Source organism: Myxocyprinus asiaticus, chromosome 40, assembly GCF_019703515.2.
Source record: "Myxocyprinus asiaticus isolate MX2 ecotype Aquarium Trade chromosome 40, UBuf_Myxa_2, whole genome shotgun sequence".
NCBI lineage: Eukaryota > Metazoa > Chordata > Actinopteri > Cypriniformes > Catostomidae > Myxocyprinus > Myxocyprinus asiaticus.
In genome coordinates this window covers 25,442,347-25,462,495 of record NC_059383.1, presented here as the reverse complement: position 1 = coordinate 25,462,495, position 20,149 = coordinate 25,442,347, and the positions used below count along the sequence as shown (strand labels likewise).

General features: G+C 39.3%; 1 protein-coding gene across 4 annotated transcripts in view; it reads right to left on the bottom strand.

The window, feature by feature from the left end:
* The window catches only part of LOC127431004 (ankyrin-1-like), a 113,718-nt gene that overhangs the window by 11,473 nt on the left and 82,096 nt on the right, over window positions 1-20,149 (bottom strand). For all 4 annotated transcript variants that reach the window (XM_051681174.1, XM_051681176.1, XM_051681179.1 and 1 more), the window contains 15 exons: window positions 19,130-19,253; window positions 18,958-19,021; window positions 18,414-18,526; window positions 15,381-15,605; window positions 14,117-14,271; window positions 13,752-13,963; window positions 13,163-13,367; window positions 12,793-12,889; window positions 11,322-11,550; window positions 10,466-10,594; window positions 8,877-8,996; window positions 8,563-8,647; window positions 6,145-6,219; window positions 5,900-6,031; window positions 4,280-4,438 (listed from right to left, as the gene is read on the bottom strand). In XM_051681174.1, coding sequence (XP_051537134.1) covers window positions 4,280-4,438; window positions 5,900-6,031; window positions 6,145-6,219; window positions 8,563-8,647; window positions 8,877-8,996; window positions 10,466-10,594; window positions 11,322-11,550; window positions 12,793-12,889; window positions 13,163-13,367; window positions 13,752-13,963; window positions 14,117-14,271; window positions 15,381-15,605; window positions 18,414-18,526; window positions 18,958-19,021; window positions 19,130-19,253 — 2,124 coding nt within the window. The remainder of the gene's footprint in view (window positions 1-4,279; window positions 4,439-5,899; window positions 6,032-6,144; window positions 6,220-8,562; window positions 8,648-8,876; window positions 8,997-10,465; window positions 10,595-11,321; window positions 11,551-12,792; window positions 12,890-13,162; window positions 13,368-13,751; window positions 13,964-14,116; window positions 14,272-15,380; window positions 15,606-18,413; window positions 18,527-18,957; window positions 19,022-19,129; window positions 19,254-20,149) is intronic.

The window sequence follows — 20,149 nt, the reverse complement described above, 5'->3', positions numbered from 1 at the left end:
ACAGTGTAATTTATGTAAGTAAAACGCAACTATACAATAAACTACTTTTATTAGTCGACTCGATTATCTATCGAACAAATGGCACCATTTTTATTAGATGTTTAGCTAATGTAGATGGGTAGGTACAGTAGATGGATAGATGAATGGATGGTAATAGTCATGATGGATGGTAAGATAATGAAAAAAGAAATAAAGAAATATTGAAGAAGAAAATGGAGACCTTCGCTGTGCCCCCAGTAATGACAATACACAAACATGTGAGTCCAACACACACAGTACACACCTTGAGGCTCAATACAAACACTCAACATAAACAACACAACATGGGGCAAATGCGTAAAATGTGCTGCAGGGATTTACTATAATGCACACAATCACAACTTTATTGATCGTTATATACAAATGGAACAAATGAAGACACACACATCCAAAAACACACACCCAAATACGCACGCGTGCAAATCAATGTAAAAATCCCACTCAAACTGTGAGACACACACTACGTAACATTATACAACACAAAACACAATATAAAACACAACACAAAATTATGGCCCGCAACATCTTGAAATCACACATTGTTTTGAGTGATCTGATTAGATTATATGGACTGACGGGGGGGGGTTACATTTTTCTTTTTCATAAGCACAAGTACGCACACACACACACACACACACACACATACACACACACACACACACACACACACACTCACAAACACACAAACACACACATTAGGACTGCATCCACATGTGAATTTTTTTCCTGTATAATTATAATTCTGTATATTTTCATTTCAGCATAATTTTAAGTTAAAGTATGTATTATTTTCAGTGTTAAAATACAATACTTTCTTCTATCTCTGCTAAATATGCAGTGACAATTTTAAGTAAGCCATTTGTAGATTGATTTCCCTAAAAAGACTGTGGCGGTTTCAAAACATTGCTCTGCTTTTTTTTTCACCCAATTTGGAATGCCCAATTCCCAGTGCGCTTTTAAGTCCTCGTGGTCGCGTAGTGATTCGCCTCAATCCGGGTGGCGGAGGATGAATCCCAGTTGCCTCCGCATCTGAGACCATCAACCTGCGCATCTTATCACGTGGCTTGTTGAGCGCGTTGCCACGGAGACATATGCGTGTGGAGGCTTCACACCATCCACCGCGGCATCTGCGCTCAACTCACCACGCGCCCCACCGAGAATGAACCACATTATAACGACCACGAGGAGGTTACCCCATGTGACTCTACCCTCCCTAGCAACCGGGCCAATTTGGTTGCTTAGGAGACCTGGCTGGAGTCACAACATTGCTCTGTTTGAGCCTCCCAACTAACCCAACACAGCAACATTGGCTCAACCACTTGTATGAATTTGGAACGGGACTATTAGTTTGTCTCAGCCAATGGAAGATAGGGGAGTGTTTGGTAAAAATGTCTGAAAACAGACATTATTTTTGCAAATCCATTTTGTGACTCTAGAGGCGCAAAAACTACACACTTCACCACACTAAAATAAACCTCTACAAAGACTTGTCCTTAATGGCTACATGATTCCCTTTGTGAATACAGCCCATTACATCATAAACAACACAAAGCCCTGCGGTTTGAAATGGTGTCATCCACACACATACACACGCCATCGATAAACACCAACAGCAATATATCAGTTGACACATAATGTTCCAAAAATGCTTCTGCAACATGATAGGGTCACAGATCCATTTTCCAACAATGTAAACTGTTGCCAACAGAACAGCAGGGCTTAAAAGAACAACGTCAGTGTATTCACCAAAGATGAGAAGAGTTACTGAAGTTACTGAAATTCAGGAGTTAAAGCATCACTCAAACAAATAGTGAAATATACACAGGAGGAAATTCATACGTTAAAATCATGCCATGCATACACAAGTTTGTTACAGAACAACAAAAACAAAGGCCTCTTTTTAGCTGAAGCCTAACAATACATTTCTTTTTCAGAGAAGACAAAAAGAGAGCACATCAAGCAGCATGCACATGCATACAGACACAGCACAGTTCCCACCCAATGGGAACAAGAGGACAAAACAAACAAAAAAACTAGAATGAGAGGAAAAGAGGAGGCCCAGAAGAGGTCTTTATGAGGTCGGAGGTCGAAGAGGAGAGCTGTGAGGAGGAAGAGTAGGGCGGCTGGGCTGCAGATGACATGTTTGAGAAAGAGAGAGGGAGGAAAAGAGAGAGGGAGCAAGGCAGACACAAGTATGGAGGCCTGTTGTGTTTTGAGAGGGAGAGTCTTTCCTTGTAGGACTCATCCATACAAGCCTGCATGCTCCTCACCATTTCTCATGATCATTTTTGAAAACACACACCAAACAAATAAATGGTCAGTACCCCAATACATATTTTTTATTTATTTATTTATTTTTTTAGCGTTACTGTTACGTTTTCTTTATTTCATGCACATTAACTGCTTTATGATTATGGCGAAGAAATACAGATAGGTCACATTGGTCGACTAGTCAATTAGTCACCCAAAAATCCAAAGAAACAATCAGAAAGTCTGACTGGTTCATCTAGATTTTTCCTTTTTATTTTGATATTTTTATCGGTGGTGCTTTATTTGCATGCAGATAGAGTGCTTTGGTTTAGCAGGATGGTAACACCATCTCAGAGATGTTGCGTCTTTATATTAATTTTCTTTAAAGGTGCATTCGTTACACATTAACGAATGAATTGTGTTTTTGTGAAGTTTGATCCAAATGGTGTACACTCACATGAGATGAAGACTGTTCTCATAATAGTTTTCTATAAAAAAAAATGTATTCTACATGGTGTGGGTCACCCCCTTCAATGTGTTTCGCCATGTTGAAATCACATCACCCACAGTGTTTCACTAAACGTCGAAGAAGAGAATCCTTGCACTCATTGGCTGCCGCCTATTTAGATACGCTTGGCTATGCCTATTTAGCGCACAGTTTTGTTGTTTGGTGATGCAAAGAGCGAAAAGAACACAATGGAACATACTTATTTATCGTGCTTTAGCAGCAGAGACAATGGGAGATCCAGTAGCTGTACAGCCGAAGAAGAAGTTTTGTATGAAACAAGAAGAGAGAAAGACCAGCAAAGGCAAAAAACTAGAGTAAACATCGGTAACGTTAAGGCATCTATGTCTTCATTCATTTAGTGCAAAGTAGCTTGGTACAGCGATTGTTGTGGATTTTGTGTAAACCATGACTTTGTCAAAAACAGTATTCATGGACATCCTAAATTTGATCATCAAAAACAATTCTAATCTTTCCTTTACCATAACATTTTGTATCGCTAGATAATTGAGGTTTAGTTTATGCTAAGCTGTTCTCTAATAAAGGTAATAACTGTCTTTAGAAATAACATGAAACATATAGACAGTCTCCAAAGATTATTGGGACAATAATAATCTGTCCTTAACTGTAGAAGTCTGTTCACTTGATTTCTGACATTTGTTTTTAGGCAAAGTAATTATATTATGGTAGTAATAAATAAGTTTAGAAATTACCTCAAACTCCGACATTTTCCGGATGCAAATGATATTCCAGAGCTGGCAAGGGCAGCAGAGACCATCATGCTGATCCACGTCGATAGATGGCAGTATAGCGTCTAACACTATTGTCACATCGGTACTTAAAGTACACGAAGAAGAGCAACGCTAATGCTAGCTAGAGAACTACTGAATGCCCCTTTAAAGCACTGCCGCTACAGCCAAACACATGCAGATGGACATCTTTGGCTGTTGTGTCCAGAGCTATTTTTTAGCGTCTGGTCAAGAACATTGCATTTTAAAGATGGTATGTCAAATTAAAAAAAATCTAAAAAATTCTCAAATAAAAAAAAGGGACTAGTCGATTTTGAAAATATAAATAGTTTTGCACATTCCTACTTAAGATAGTACCTGTTACATTGGAGGACACTTGAAATCTTTTTATTTGTTAAATAATGATCTCATGTAGTCATAATAATAATGAATGGTATAGGCAGAAAATTGTAGCATTGCCATGACATGCCTGTTTCCTTCGCGATTCAAGAAAAATTGGAAAACTGGGGGAAAAAGTAGCTCTCATTACGTTCCTGTCTCAGACCTTCTTTCTTCCCAGATTTCATGCTATGGATTTTGAGACTACAGCTAATATGCAATTAGTGGCCTACTCAAGCAATTTCCTTCATCTACCGGTAAGCCTTGTATTACTTGGTGCCTAGTGTCAGTTCAAAGATGTAGCCATTGATAAGTTCAGAGGATTAGAAGATCAGTGCAAGTTGCAGTCTGTTCTTACCATTGACGACACTAGGGGAAAGCAGAGTGGAGTCGCGATCAGCCAGTCTGCAGGCTCCTTCCTCCACCACCTCAGGAACAGCCTGAGGAACCTGGGCTTCCAGAGACTTCACAATGTCTGACCGGTCAATGTTCTTTAAAGCTCCATACAAATTCTCCACTGTAAAAGATATGATGAGTGTTACGGTAGCACTCACAGACAAGGGAATAGTAAGGGTGAAATTGGTCTCTGTTTGTTGTTTGTTAACGCCATGCCAGTGTCTATGGCTATTTTCATGGCGAAGTAAAAAAATAAAAATTATTGAAAACCTAAGGGGTTCTATTTTTGGGAGTTCGCAAAGCGCAACGCTACGTGCAAAGACCGTGCACTACATCTCATCCAATTTTCATGAGAGCGCTAATTTTAGAGCAATTTTCGTGCCTGCACATATGGCCATGGGTGGGAGTGTTTGTGCTATGTGTGGGTGTATACACGCAAACTGTGGGTGTGTTGTATGTTAATAAAGTAGCGCAAAGCACAATTAGCTATTTTCCTGAGAAATAGGTCATTGTGCTAGACGTTTCAAAAGCAGGTCTGTTTTCAGCACAAAGTCTAAATTCAGTTCCTGCATGTGCAGTTTGGAGATTCTACAAGCAGGTGGTAATAAAGTTAATGTCCAAGCTCAGAAAATATAGTGGAACATAAAATTATGTCCCTGACTATCAGAGTTGTAGCCGTCTTATGAAACAAGGATTTATGAAATTTGTGTTAATCTATGTGTCATGGTTTATTTTTCAATTAAAATCACTCTGAACCCCACTCACCCAGCCCCCTACCTTTTTGAACAGTTGCCTTCTGAACAGCGCTACAGAGAACCGTCAGGCACAGGAACAGTTTTTTCCCTCAGGCTATCCATCTCATGAACAGTTAAAACTGCCCCACTGAGCAATAATTACAGTATGTACAATACACAGCTTAGTCTATTTATCCAAAATACCCTACCTCTTCTGCCATACATTCCCTTGCATCTGTATAACAGATTTGTATTTATACATACGTATATAAAACAGTCATATTTTACTTTTTCGCAATCATGCTTGTACGAAAATACCAAAACTTCATGGCCATGCCCATTGCTGCACTGTACAAACTGTTAAATCCAGACTAAAATGATAAGGAACCTTGTTAAAAAATAAACTTCATCTGCTTGTTTCTAATGGTGGGTTCCTTCAGATGGATATGCAGAGCAGAAGGTGCTACATACAGCCAGAAACGGCACACGTTTTGACCGACTTTCCCTTATTTACCTCTAATTGTTAGTCCTTTTGGTGTTTTGGAATAAAATATAATCTATCCTGCTTCCTCCTCATAACCTCAATGTGACTGAGCATGTCAAATTTATGATCGACCACAGGCGTCGTTAACGTGTAAACGTGGACGGTCATCTGTAGATGTTGGTCATATGTTGGTCATATGTTTAACCATATGAAGTTAAAGTTGTAGAAGTTCAGATCGAGTATGTTTTCAAAGTGCATCAAATTCTTTCATCTCAAAAGACCAACAGAAACCTAATTCCTCATGATATGACCCTGTTCAATGTAAAAAGCCAGTGAGAGTAGAACTTTAATTAAGAATCCTCACTCTTGGCCTTCTTTCCCTCTCGGCTGACCCACAGGTTGAGAAGAGCTGAACTCTGGTCCAGGAGGGAGTTGGGGTTCTCCACTCTTATCCTGTTTATTTCATCCACACTAAACTGCAGCTCCCTTGCCAGCTCTACAAACGAAACAGACCAAATAACTTAGCAAATGTGAATTAAGGGAAAAATTATTGAGACCATGAGGAAAACAGGCAATAAAAAGATATATTTTTCAGGGCAAAGCTCTTACCAGTCCAGCTCAGTCCAAGCTGTTCTGATATTTGTGCAATCTTTAGCTCGGTTCTCTCCATGGCATTCACTGTGGCTGAATCAAAGAAAAATTATACCATAGTTTCCACAGCAGTTCCCAATGCACAAACACACTTCAATAACTTATCCAGTGAGCTTAATATTTTATGGTAGTGATTACAAGGAATATATATATATATATATATATATATATATATATATATATATTATTGTAACTTTTTACAGCATTAAAGCTGTTGTGAAAAACAACAAATTGATTATGGTGGGTAATTGATTATGTTTAATAAAGATGGTTGTGTAATGTATCTTACATTAGCAGTGGATGCAGTTAATCATTGGAAACTTAATGGAAATAGCCTCTGCTTAAAAAAAGCTTCCATAATTTTCACTGAGGGCTTTATATGAAATCAATGTAGTGGACATGTTACAGCTGCTATATGGTAAGAGTAATTGAATATACTATATATACAGATATATATATATATATATATATATATATATATATATATATATATATATATATATATATATATATATATATACACACACACACACACGATCAGCCACAACATTATAACCACCTGCCTAATATTGTGTAGGTCCCCCTCATGCCACCAAAACATCGCCAACCCGCATCTCGGAATAGCATTCTTCATATTCTTCTCACCACAATTGTACAGAGCGGTTATCTGAGTTACTGTAGACTTTGTCAGTTCGAACCAGTCTGGCTATTCTCTGTTGACCTCTCATCAAAAAGACGTTTCCGTCCGCAGAAATGCCGCTCACTAGATGTTTTTTGTTGTGGCACCATTCTGAGTAAATAGAGACTGTTGCGTGTGTAAATCCCAGGAGATCAGCAGTTACAGAAATACTCAAACCAGCCCGTCTGGCACCAACAATCATCCATGCGATTATCTAATCAGCCAATTGTGTGGCAGGAGTGCAGTGCATAAAATCATGCAGATATGGGTCATCAACAATCAGAATGGGGAAAAAATGTGATCTCAGTGATTTGGAGTGTGGCATGATTGTTGGTGCCAGATGGGCTGGCTTGAGTATTTCTGTAACTGCTGATCTGGGATTTTCACGCACGACAGTCTCTAGAAGTTACTCCGAATGGTGCCAAAAATGAAAAACATCCAGTGAGCAGCAGTTATGTTGATGGAAATGCCTTGTTGATGAGAGAGGTCAACAGAGAATAGCCAGACTGGTTCGAACTGACAAAGTCTACGGTAACACAGATAACCGCTCTGTACAATTGTGGTGAGAAGAAAATGAAAAATGCTATTCTGAGATGCGGGTTGGCGCTGTTTTGGCAGCATGAGGGGCACCTACACAATATTAGGCAGGTGGTTTTAATGTTGTGGCTGATCGGTATATATATATATATATATATATATATATATATACTGTACAAAACACCCAGGGTGAATTGGACAACAGTTAAATGAACAATATTAGTAATGACTGCGCTACAAAAAAATAAAACAATTCAATAAAAATAAAAAAAGAAATCCTAAAATAAGATATAGTTACTTGACAAGCAAAATCTAACTCATTTATTCTAATATAACAATATAAAATAAACAAAATTTACCAATGCAGTAGGAAAAATAAACGTATTTTTTTTTTTTTATCTTGAATTAACAATTTTTTGTTACCCTACTTTTTTCTTACGCTATAATTTCTTATTATAATTATAGTTTTTTTTAAGTATAAACTTCACTAAATGTAATTTGATTTCTCTGAATACAAGATATATCTTATGCTTTTTAAGTAAACGTGTCTTGTTTTAAGGATGTTTAGATATTTTTTTCTGGTAAAAAAGAAAGAAATCCTAAGTGAGAACATTATTTCTGCAGTGTGGTGGCTGAAACTATAACATTGGTCAACACTTACCTAAAACTGGCCAAAATCTGCACTCTACATACATTAGTTGGCTTCATCTGCTTCAAGAACAAAGGTTGTGACGTGTCCTGGATTGCTAAGCCGCCTCAAACCTCCCAGACCCTCTCTACAACGTCTCACCCAGCATCAACACCTCTAAACAGGCAAATTTTTTGCAGTCCTTTCCCTCAAAGCTCATTCTCAAAGCTGGAGCTTGCCATGCTGAGAGTATTTATGCTGGATTCAAACCAGCACCATGCGTTTATTACTGCTCATTCTCTCAGTCATTATCAGGGGCACCTAACTTCTCAGAACTGCTTGTGTTATTGGTAGCCCCTCTGGGCGCAGTCCCCAAATCTCCCTAAAGAGGGCAGTGCTCAGCATCCAATGCCCAGTCAGAGCCATGCATGAAAGGGTGGGCAGGTTTAGAAGCAAGGATTTGGGCACAGCATTCAAAAGCTCCCCTCCTCTTGAGCTGAGGGGACAGTGTCATGGTGTCATTATATCTTACCCAGGGCAGGCTCATTCAGGGCGCTGTACCTCTCTCTCAGGGCGAGAGGGGTCAATGTTCTCCGGCGTTCGTCACTACCCACCATCTAAGAGTAAACAAATTGTGAGTGCACACAGTAGTATGGCAGTTTTGTCTTCCATACAGTATTTACCAGAGTAATTTAAACTATATGAAGTTGTGAGGCAAAGCGCTCATATTTAAATATAGCTTGAAGGTGCAGCAGTGTTGGGAAAGCTACTTTAAAACTGTAGCTTCTCAAGCTACAAACTACTCATAACTAAAAGTAATTAAACTACAGTAACTCAGTAAAGCACCTTGACACAGGCAGGCACGGTGATGTTGAGGTTACATAGCACGTGCTGCGCATCCTCGTATTTGGTGGATTTGCGTAGGAAGGACAGGAACCCAGTGGCTTCCTTATTGCCGTCTCTCACCTGATGAGCCAGGGGAAATGGAGAGGGAGTAAGGAAAGAACAGATGGAGAGAGGAGAACAGGGAGAAAAGAGGATAAAAAAGAGGGGTGTAAATGAGATGATGGGTCAAATAAGAACAAAAGGGGAAGATAAATAAAGGGACAGAGAGAGGTAGAGAAAGACAAAGATTAAAGACTGTTACACAGAGCAGCTGCTCAGCCGTGACTCATACAGGTAGACAGGGGTGCGGGAAGGGATGGAGGCAGTCCATAGGCAAGCGAGAGACAGAGAGAGAGATTTACCTTCACTTTTACCTGGGCGTCTGTGAGATCAGACAGTAAGAGTGTGACCATGAGAGAGAGAGAGAGATACAGTGAGACAGACATACAGACAGGCAGGCAGAAAGACTGGCGGGCAGGCTAGAAGGTGAAAGAGTTAAGGGCATGCTCACGAGACTAACTACCACATTTACGAGGTGAGCCACTACACCACAGAGGCCAAAATACAACACAGAGCAGCTTGTCTGAGACTGACCAATCACAGAAAGAAGTGCAGAGGTTAAGCCACAATCACAGACAGATATGAAGACACAAAAATTAAGGGAGTGAGACAAGTTGAGAGTGAAAGAGAGCACTGTGTGGTCTGAAAATTATATACACTGAAGATGTTAGGGAAGACGTACAGTAAGTTGACAGGATGGTCAAAGACAAAATTATTAAAGGAGTTTTTCACCCCAAAATTAAAATTCTGTCTTCAATTATTCATCCTCACAAAGTTCCAAACCCGTATGGCTTTATTTCTTCCATGGAACACAAAGAGAGTCATTTTGAAGAAGGTACTGGTCTCTCTTTTCCATTCAATTACAATGAATGGGGACTGGAGATTTCAAGCTTCAAAAAGCAACATTAAAGTAGTCCAAATGAATCAAGCACTATATTCCAAGTCTTCTTAAGTCATACAACAGCTCAGAAACAGACCAAAAGTCAAGTTGCTATGCACTAAAAATCTTGACATCTTCCCTAGCTCTCCTTGGCACGTACATGAGAGTTCATAGCATTGTGATATCCAGTTGCGATATCCAGTTTGTAAACAAATCATTCAGACCAATTTTGTGAACTGCATCATCTGATTCATTTACAAGATCTGACTCAAAAGAGCAATTTGTTCACCAGTGACAGGTACATTCTTCAAAATTTCTTCTATTGTGTTCCATGGAAGAAAGAAATTCAGATGGGTTTGAAACGACATGAGGTTGAGTAAATAATGACAGAATTAAAATTTTTGGGTGAACTATTACTTTAAGAATGTCAACACACACACAAACACCCTTTCACATAAGAACACACTGAATGATACACAAATAGGTGTAGGTTGACTGAAAAGACAAAGTATTGAGACGGGAAGTCGCCATGTACTTTTCAACCTAACTCAGTATAAGACACACCCACACACAGAAAGACAGGTTAATAAAGAAAGACAGATGGACAGACCTTAACAGAGACAGGTAGCCGGTTGTCTCTGAAGGCCTGAAAACTAAAGCTACGAGGCTGTTGGGTGGCTTTTCTCACTGGCACCAGGTTTCCAGAACATTCTAAGTGCAGTGGCATCCCCTCCATCACCTGTGGGATGAAAAGAGAAGAGGAGAACAGTGAGTCAGAATGAGTCAGAAACAAAGCGTCAGTGATTGTGTCATCTTGGACTTACACTGACACCTAGTGGCTTGGATGTAGCATCACTCAAAATCATTATTTTTTATTTTCAAATACCATTGAAGAAATTCACCATTCACAGTAAGCTATGATTACTTTAATTCATGCGTGAAAGTGTCCAGTTATAAATTGGTTCTGAGATTATGTGAGTTGTATTTTCTTGGTCATGTGATTCTAACATGGCTGCCCCCACGAGGGGACCCTCTCCATGTAGAATAAAACAGCCTTGTACAAGGTTACTGATATGACTAGAGTCTTCATCTCATTATGATTTTATACATATGTTTCAAAAGTACAATTAATTTCTTTAGGAGTAAAACTTTTTTAATGAAGAAAAATGTCATATTTTTACCAGAGTAACAAGTAAAAAAAAAATTAATGAGTGCCCCTTTAATGCAACGTTTAACTTTATTGTGTACATGCATGTGTATGTGGCTGCATAATCTGTATTTTACTATTTAAGTAGCCCTTTACAATGGCTGAAAAAATGTGGCAAACACTTAAACCGCCCGTCACATGACAGAATTCAAATGAAGGTGAAATGTTACTATACCAAATGGAATTGCAATAATAATGAATGTTTCCTAACAGGTTTCCCTAAGACACCTACTGCCCATTCCTCCTCGTCTCCCATTACCTCAATGTCCCTGCTGCGTGCCACCTCTGTGAAGTTCTCATGCAGCTCTAGGGTTTTGTCTATTTTGTCATCAGTCATGCAGTAACAGCGCAGACGGCCCTCTCTGGCATCGTTCATCTTAGCAAATACCACAAATTTGGCCATGTACGGCACTGACATCAGCTCACGGTACAGCAGGTTGGCAAAGGTCACAGCCTCTGCCGTCCGAGGACAGTCTGCCAGCCAGAACCTGAAGCAAAACAGAGTGCAGACACACATAGAATGTAGAACAAAAAAAGAAGCCATGAGAGACTATATGTTCACTTATAAATGTGTTTAAATGATTATTTTAAGAAATGCAACCGACATGGCTGCAACCATGAATATGAGGGGGATTTCACAAACTTTGTGGCTTCTGAATTGCGTCCACTGATAGCGCCGTAATTTTGTATGTGCTGTCTGTATTGTTTTTGCACTTAAGCACTACCAATTCACTAAAGGAATTATGCAAATCATGTAACACCACATACACACCCAAAAAATCTGTAATGAATGCAATTTGCCTGCCGTAATTCTTAATATCGAAAGTGTGCTCGTCTACACCACGCAGCTGGATATATGTCCGGTTATAAGGCTCTTCTGTATCATTTAATCATCATTTAAAGAACTGCTGCTGCCATGACCGCTAGAAAATGTACACAAACATCTCTTTTAAATAAAATTCCTATTACAGCTTGCATTCCGAGCAAAGTCTTTCTAGAAAGTCAGTCCATTGCTGGCCATCTTTGGAATGCTCTAGGGAGGCTATTTCCAGTCATGACAGTGCAGCTTCTATCTACTTGAATGGGGGGGAACACCGAAATCTCAAAAATGGTTGGTGAAGATTACGATCAAAGAACATATTTCAAATCAGCAATTAAATCTGATAATATTGAAATCATACATTGTGCTTCTTTACCTCATATTACGCTAAAACACGCAATTTTCCCGGCTTCTATAACTAATGAGCATGCGCGTTACAGAGATAAATGACAGGCGATGTCTGTATCTAAAAGCTGATTGGCTCTTTTACCTGTAAGGTGGGACTTCCTGTCTAGATCTGTTGACTGTTGGGCGATAGAGCTTCTTGGTTGGGCGTTCCAATTTCTCCCATTCATTTAAATAGAAGTGTCCCATCTCTGCTAAATAGTCTCTGATTCCGAGGGCAGTAATAGTGCAACATTAATTGTGTTGGGCACATAGAACTAAGTTTTGTGAATAAGGAGCAAAAATTATCCTAATTTGCATAGAAAGGAAGCATGTCTGCACTAATAAGACTGATAATTAATTCAAATACTCATGATTCAGCACTATTTAGCACCTGGTTATACTATATTGTGACTGGTTAGTGCATAAGACAAGTTTTTGTGCTGAAATACCACACACAAAAGTGGTGCAACTGTTGAACTGGGTGTTTTTTGTTTGTGTTTTTGTTTGTGCCTTTGTGGCTCACCTTGCAGACACATTGGTGGTAAAGTTGGCACAGTTGTGGGAATACATGAGCTTGGTAGTGCCAGTGATGTCTTCCCACTGAGCGGGAGCGGTGCCACCTGCAGGAGGTTTACAGCTTTTTATAAAATCCTTTTTTTTTTTTTTTTCCAAGCAACACCATCTGAAATCAACTTGCTGAGTCTATCTTTATCCCTGTGTCGCTTTCCAGGCAAGACACCAGTCTGTTTCAGCCTTTTCCAAGCAGTTTGGCAGAGCAGCTACATTAGATCAGGCTGAAAAAGACTGGCGTTCAAGATAGTCCTCCTTTTTCAAAACAAAAATATCAGATTCAGACAATGTTTGCTTTGCAATAGATCAGAACTGGACCATACCAATAACACTGCAGAGGAGGCGCAGGCTTGTAGTGTCACCCTCGCCGGCATCGCGTGAACTCTCCCTCCAGGATGGTGGTAAAGGGATACGGAGCCCAATTGGCCGGTGGAATTTTCGTCGACGAGGCTCTACTGTCACGACGGGGCTGAACGTGGCCTGGTTTCCTAATTGCCGAGTCAGCAGCTCATCAGGGATTGGTTGGGCCTGGGGGAAGAAGATAAGCAGAGTTGAATTATGACCATTTATTCAGATCTCCCTGCACAAATTAACAATTGTACAGTTATAAGAAGACAAAACAGAATTTTTATAAACTGATATAATAAAACAAAAGATGGAAAATTCTTAAAAAGTGATCAAGAAAAATTCTTGAATTACGTCAAACAGTGATTTGTAATTCATATTTAGATTTACAGATTTTTACAGACTTTATATTTGAATATTCTTCTATAATGTTATTTATAATTGAGTAACATAGTAATTGTCCATTTACATGTATAGTAATACATTTTATGTGAAACGTTACAAAAGAAATGGGATGATGTTGCCTCACTGTCATTCTCTCTTCATGTCCCAATACTTCCATCTCACCTGCAGACCAAGTCGAACCCTCTTGGTGACCGCCGTCTCAGGGAAAATGGCCTGGACCTGGGGCACCAGCTTACTCATTAGCTGACCTCCTTCTGGGCCAATAAGATCGCTCTCCTGCTGGACACGTGACACAACAGCAAAGTAGAGAGGGAAGTCTGTGGAGATGATGCGGCGGATTCTTTTCTTCTCCAGCTCTTCCTGACTTTCCAGATCTGTCGAAGGCACAGATGACATAATAAGGTAATAAGGTCAGTCATACAGAAACTCTGTAACACAAAGTGATCTGTAGTTTATCTGCTAGTACTGGTGACCAGCACTGTTTCAAATGCAAATCTGAACTTGCTTTTGTGAAACATGAGAACTACCTTCATCCATGCCATTAAGGATGGTCTCCAGCACGTCATCGGCATGGCGATTACGATGCTCTTTCCAGACGGAGCCATTCTCACTTCGCAGAACTACAAGTTCCCGATCACCCCGACTCAGAGACGCAAAGTGAGGGATCTCCACTATCACTGGCCTAAACAGGATGAGAAAATACAATATCCGTCAAAAATTTATGTTTCTTAATTGTGCCTATGTATTAACTTCTTTACAAAATGGAAATTCGTATTAAAGGGATAATTCACCCAAAACTAGCTCTGTTGGTCTTCATAATGCAAGTGTATGGTGGCCAGAACTTAAGGTCCAAAAAGCACATAAAGGCAGCATAAAAGTAATCCATACGACTCCAGTGTTTAAATCCATGTCTTCAGAAGTGATATGATAGGTGTGGGTGAGAAAAAGATAAATATTTAAGTCCTTTTTTACTATAAATCTTCACTTTCACATTCTTCTTCTGTAGTTTTTGGCGATTTGCATTCTTTGTGCATATCACCACCTACTGGGCTGGGAGGAGAATTTATAGTAGCAAAGGACTTAAATATTGATCCACACCTACAATATCACTTTTGAAGATTTATATTTAACAACTGGAGTCGTATGGATTACTTATATGCTTCCTTTATGTGCTTTTTGGAACCTCAAAGTTCTGGTCAACATTTAATTGAACTGAATGGACCTACAGAGCAGAGATATTCTTCTAAAAAAAATGTTTTGTGTTCAGCAGAAGAAAAAAGTCACATCTGGAATGACATGAGGGTGAGTAAATGATAAGCAAATTTTTATTTTTGGGTGAACAATCACTATTTCGTTTAATTGATGAGTTGGATAAGATAATTAAGAAAAAGCAGCCAACAAGTGCTCAGCATACATGAGAACTCCTTAATTTATGTTTGAAAACATCCCAGGTGGATAAAGTTGGTTGTGAGAATGCCCAGTGTGTAGGCAAAGGGTGGATATTCTAAAAATATTTTGGTCACATTTATTTCCCCTACATCCGTTGTGTTGTTTCATAGCAACCTTGACCTTGACCTTACTATTATTATAAAATGTGTAAAATGGTAATAATACAATTATTTGTAGTTGTGTCCAAACATTTGACTGGTAGTGTAGTGAAGAACATAGTGAAGAGACTGGCCATGAACTGATGGCCACGATACAAGTGAGTGTACTGTAGTCAATTTATGTGGCTTGGTCATCACTGTGTATACAGACTAAGTTACATACTGTACACACACAGGCTCTTACCCAAGGAACTGCATACTGGAAGGCCCCAGTGAGATAATACGAGATGCGAGCCCCTCTCCCTCCACCAGAGGAGGTGGAGTGGTGAGTTTCTGTGGTTTAACCAGACGGCAGGTGATGCGTGTGGGGGCAGCACAGGTGCGTGGTGGGATGATCACACGCAGACCATTATGTCTGCTGCCACGCATTGACCCACCTCGGGCATCCACCATGAAGCTGACCAGAAACCTGCCAAACAACCAACCACACCCAGCAAGTGAACAAACCAGGTTAAATGTCACTTAATTATGTTGGCTTGGTTGTTATTCAACAAACTTTGTGTAGGGTTTTTTCAAAATTCCTAAACAAAGACCAGAATTTCTGACTGTAACTACTCCTAGAGCTTTCAAGCTACATCCACCAAACTTGGTACAGACCTTCAGACTGTTCTGGAATAGTGTGCTAAATCTTTTCTAACTGATCAGACTTAAGGAGGTCGCACACCGGACAAGAAGCGCCACACCATGTCGCGGCTAGGACACGGCACATGTTTCAAACACAGGGCACGTCAATGCAGTTCAGGTTGCAGACAGTACAACACAAGTTACCAAGGATTTTCCCTTGTTCAAGAATGAAGAACGCTAAAGTAAATAATCTATGTACTCTGATAATGATTTGGGTTGAATTTAATGGAAAATATGCAGCAGAAATTTAAGCAGCCTCCGGAGTCGTAGCTGGGCACCGGCGACAGACACCAAGTGGCGGCAACAGTATGCGTACCTTCATTGAAAACAGTTTTAGAACGCATCATGTTGTCCAACAGACGCATCCGGTGTTCGACCCCCTTTACGGTTTTGCACAGCGAATGGTCAAAAATCTGAACAAATCCCATAGACTTATATTGACGGAATGTTCAAATGGGCAAACGGAATGCTCGTTAATTCAAACTCCAACTGTTAAAAAATTCAAATGTAAACAAACCCACAAAAAGCCTTTGATCTCCCTTTGAGAAGTTGCTCTCTCTCTCTCTCTCTCTCTCTCTCTCTCTCTCTGCCTGTCTATCTATGTAACTATTTGTCTATCTAGTTAGCTGTTTGTTTTACTGTATTATCTGTACAACCATCAAACTTAAAACTTCTAAAACTAGTTTAAACTTTGTCAAGCATATATAGTTTACATTAGGGTCCAAAAGTCTAACTATACTGAAAATCTGGGATTTTTTCATGTAAACATGGAATATTTACAGTTGTGCTCAAAAGTTTGCATACCTTGGCAGAAATTGTGAAATTTAGGCATTGATTTTGAAAAATAGGACTGATCATGCAAAAAAACTGTCTTTTATTTAAGGATAGTGATCATATGAAGCCATTTATTATCACATAGTTGTTTGGCTCCTTTTTAAATCATAATGATAACTGAAATCACCCAAATGGCCCTGATCAAAAGTTTACATACCCTTGAATGTTTGGCCTTGTTACAGACACACAAGGTGACACACACAGGTTTAAATGGCAATTAAAGGTTAATTTCCCACACCTGTGGCTTAAATTGCAATTAGTGTCTGTGTATAAATAGTCAATGAGTTTGTTAGCTCTCACGTGGATGCACTGAGCAGGCTAGATACTGAGCCGTGGGGAGCAGAAAAGAACTGTCAAAAGACCTGCGTAACAAGGTAATGGAACAGGATATAAAAAGATATCCAAAGTCTTGAAAATGCCAGTCAGTACTGTTCAATCACTTATTAAGAAGTGGAAAATTCGGAGATCTCTTGATACCAAGCCAAGGTCAGGTAGACCAACAAAGATTTCAGCCACAACTGCCAGAAGAATTGTTCAGCATACAAAGAAAAACACACAGGTAACCTCAGGAGAAATACAGGCTGCTCTGGAAAAAGACGGTGTGGTTGTTTCAAGCAGCACAATACGACGATACTTGAACAAAAATGAGCTGCATGTTCAAGTTGCCTGAAAGAAGCCAATGCCATAAAAAAGCCCGGTTACAATATGCCCGACAACACCTTGACATGCCTCACAGCATAAGCGCTGTGTTTGGGGAGGGGTCAACAAGTATTGTGCTCCTTGAAACAACCACACTGTCTTTTTCAAGGCTTTTGATATCTTTTTATATCCTTTTCCATCTTTATAAATTTCCATTACCTTGTTATGCAGGTCTTTTGACAGTCCTTTTCTGCTCCCCATGGCTCAGTATCTAGCCTGCTCCGTGCATCCACATGAGAGCTAACAAACTCATTGACTATTGATACAAAGACACTAATTGCAATTTAAAAAGCCACAGGTGTGGGAAATTAACCTTTAATTGCCATTTAAACCTGTGTGTATCACCTTGTGTGTCTGTAACAAGGCCAAACATTCAAGGGTATGTAAACTTTTGATCAGGGCCATTTGGGTGATTTCTGTTATCATTATGATTTAAAAAGGAGCCAAACAACTGTGTGATAATAAATGGCTTCAATATTTTCCAAATCAATGCCAAAATTTCACAATTTCTGCCAGGGTATGCAAACTTTTGAGCACAACTGTATGTATGTATGTATATATATATATATATATATATATATATATATATATATATATATATATATATATATATATATATATATATGGATTTCTATATTTTATATTCTTTACTATTTCTAGGTCATTAATCAACTGTGAGCAACTTTGTGACATTGATCATGTTAACTGCTTTGTACAAAAGGTAAAATATCTATTCACAGTCCATTACAGCTATAGCAACTGATGTTGTTTTTAATTTATGTTGACACCAGCACCAATGGTAAACTGATAAGTCTAAAATGATTCAAAATAATGTGAACCCTAATATAACACTAAAAACTCATCTTGCAAAGAATAAAAAATTATTCTAATTTAGACACTTGATGACAGTGGAGACAGGTATAAAAATAAGCATTTTGACCAACACATAAATACGTAGATAACACAATGCAAAGCCATTAGCAAGGGTAGTGAGTTTATACTTTAAAAGGCTAATCTGTGGTATATCTGTGGGATCTGAATGTGAAGTGAGTGCACTGACCCAGTGTGGATGGGGCTGGCCACTGGGCTAACGTTGTCTGAGGTCTCTGTGGCTGGACTACTGGGGATTAGAGAGTCTTCATCATACTCCTTTGGCAAAGGGACAGGTGTGTGCTGCAGACGTACAGGAATAGCACAGATCACACGCACAGACAAACAAACACAGACAGAGTGACAGCTTTATGAGCTTTTTTATTAGAGAATAACAGAAAGATGCCAAGTGCCAACCCAGCTGTAAAAAGCCACATTAGCTTAAGGTGGTTCTGTGGTCTGGTTAAACTGTGGATAAGATCTAATCTGGAAATTTGTTAACCAGTTAAACAAGTTCCTCATCTGCTTAGCAAAGGTAGTCTACCAGATCTAACCAGGTCAACCTCGGCCCCACCAGCTGATCACCACCTAAACCAGTTTGGATTAGCTAATGACAAGCTTCAACCAGCTAAAAAAAAAAAACAGGCAAATCCAGCTACCTTCAAAAGCTGGTTTTAGCTGCATTAGCAGGGAACATTTTTATTTCAGTTAATGAAGTAAAAAAAGAACAATACCTGGTCTAGCATGACAGTTTCAGGTGACACGCATGGTATTCTGGGAATTGCTGGAGAGTAAGGTCTGGAGAGAATGAAACAGACAGTTGTAATCTGGCTCTAAGACTACTGAAAACGTGTACAGACATCTAAGGGCAAATATGTTGCACTGTGCTCTTGACTTATGACCTACGTTGTGCCCATGCCACTCTCAAAGTCTCTCACGGTTTTCTTGGGGGATAGAAAATCATCATCCTGGTCTTTCAGGTCATCCAGCTTCAAGTAGCGAGCCCCATCCATCCCAAGAAGTTCATCCCCTACATATAGTACAACATATGTCAGAGACACCAATGTAGGAGGCTCACAGGAAAGCAGGAAGGAGGATTAAGAGAATAGAAGAAAAGCTCAGAAGTTATTTCAGTGATCACAGTCCATCATCATTCCTAGACACACAAGAACAGGGCTCAACAATAAGGATGGCCCACTGGACCGGGCCAGTGGAAGAGAGTTTAGGGCAAGTTGATGGAACTGTTACTTACCCAATCAGCCCAGTGCTGTGTTCACACTTAAATTTTACATTTACATTGTTCTTACATTTGGTTGACATCTGATTTCCAGCTTTTATTGAAAAAAAAAAAAAAAAAATCCTTACTAAAGAAAACATTACATAATAGAAACATTATTTCTGAAAATGCATAGCTAAAAACTACATTTACCTTTTTTTTTTCTTTATTTAATTTTCTTTCTTTTTCTTTCTTTTTATTTTTTTTTTGCCAGTGAAAATGTTGACAGGGCAAGTAAAACTAGGAAAAGTAAGTACAAATTCTTAGTATTGAGCCCTGAAGAACCTTCACCCATTCACCAAGTCCAAGCAATGAAGTCATTCACACAGAGCCAATGGAAAACATGAAGAAATCAAGACACTCGATATAATTGCATGGCATGCCCATTAGTGCAGAGGTCACACTTAATCTGCATGGGAGAGATCTGTTTGGTGTTATTGTAGGGGCTTAATGGCAGGTATTCACAAATGGGTACAACAGCCACTATGTTAGTTCATTTTGGAGCCCTCTGCTGAGTCAAATAATCATCATTAGTCAATTAGTAAAATTATCCACTCCCAGTGTGACTCCCAGAGTGTTTGAAAAAAGAGAGCCTCATTTACACAAACAGCATATTGAGAACACACAGTCATTTCAAATGCAGCTCGTTA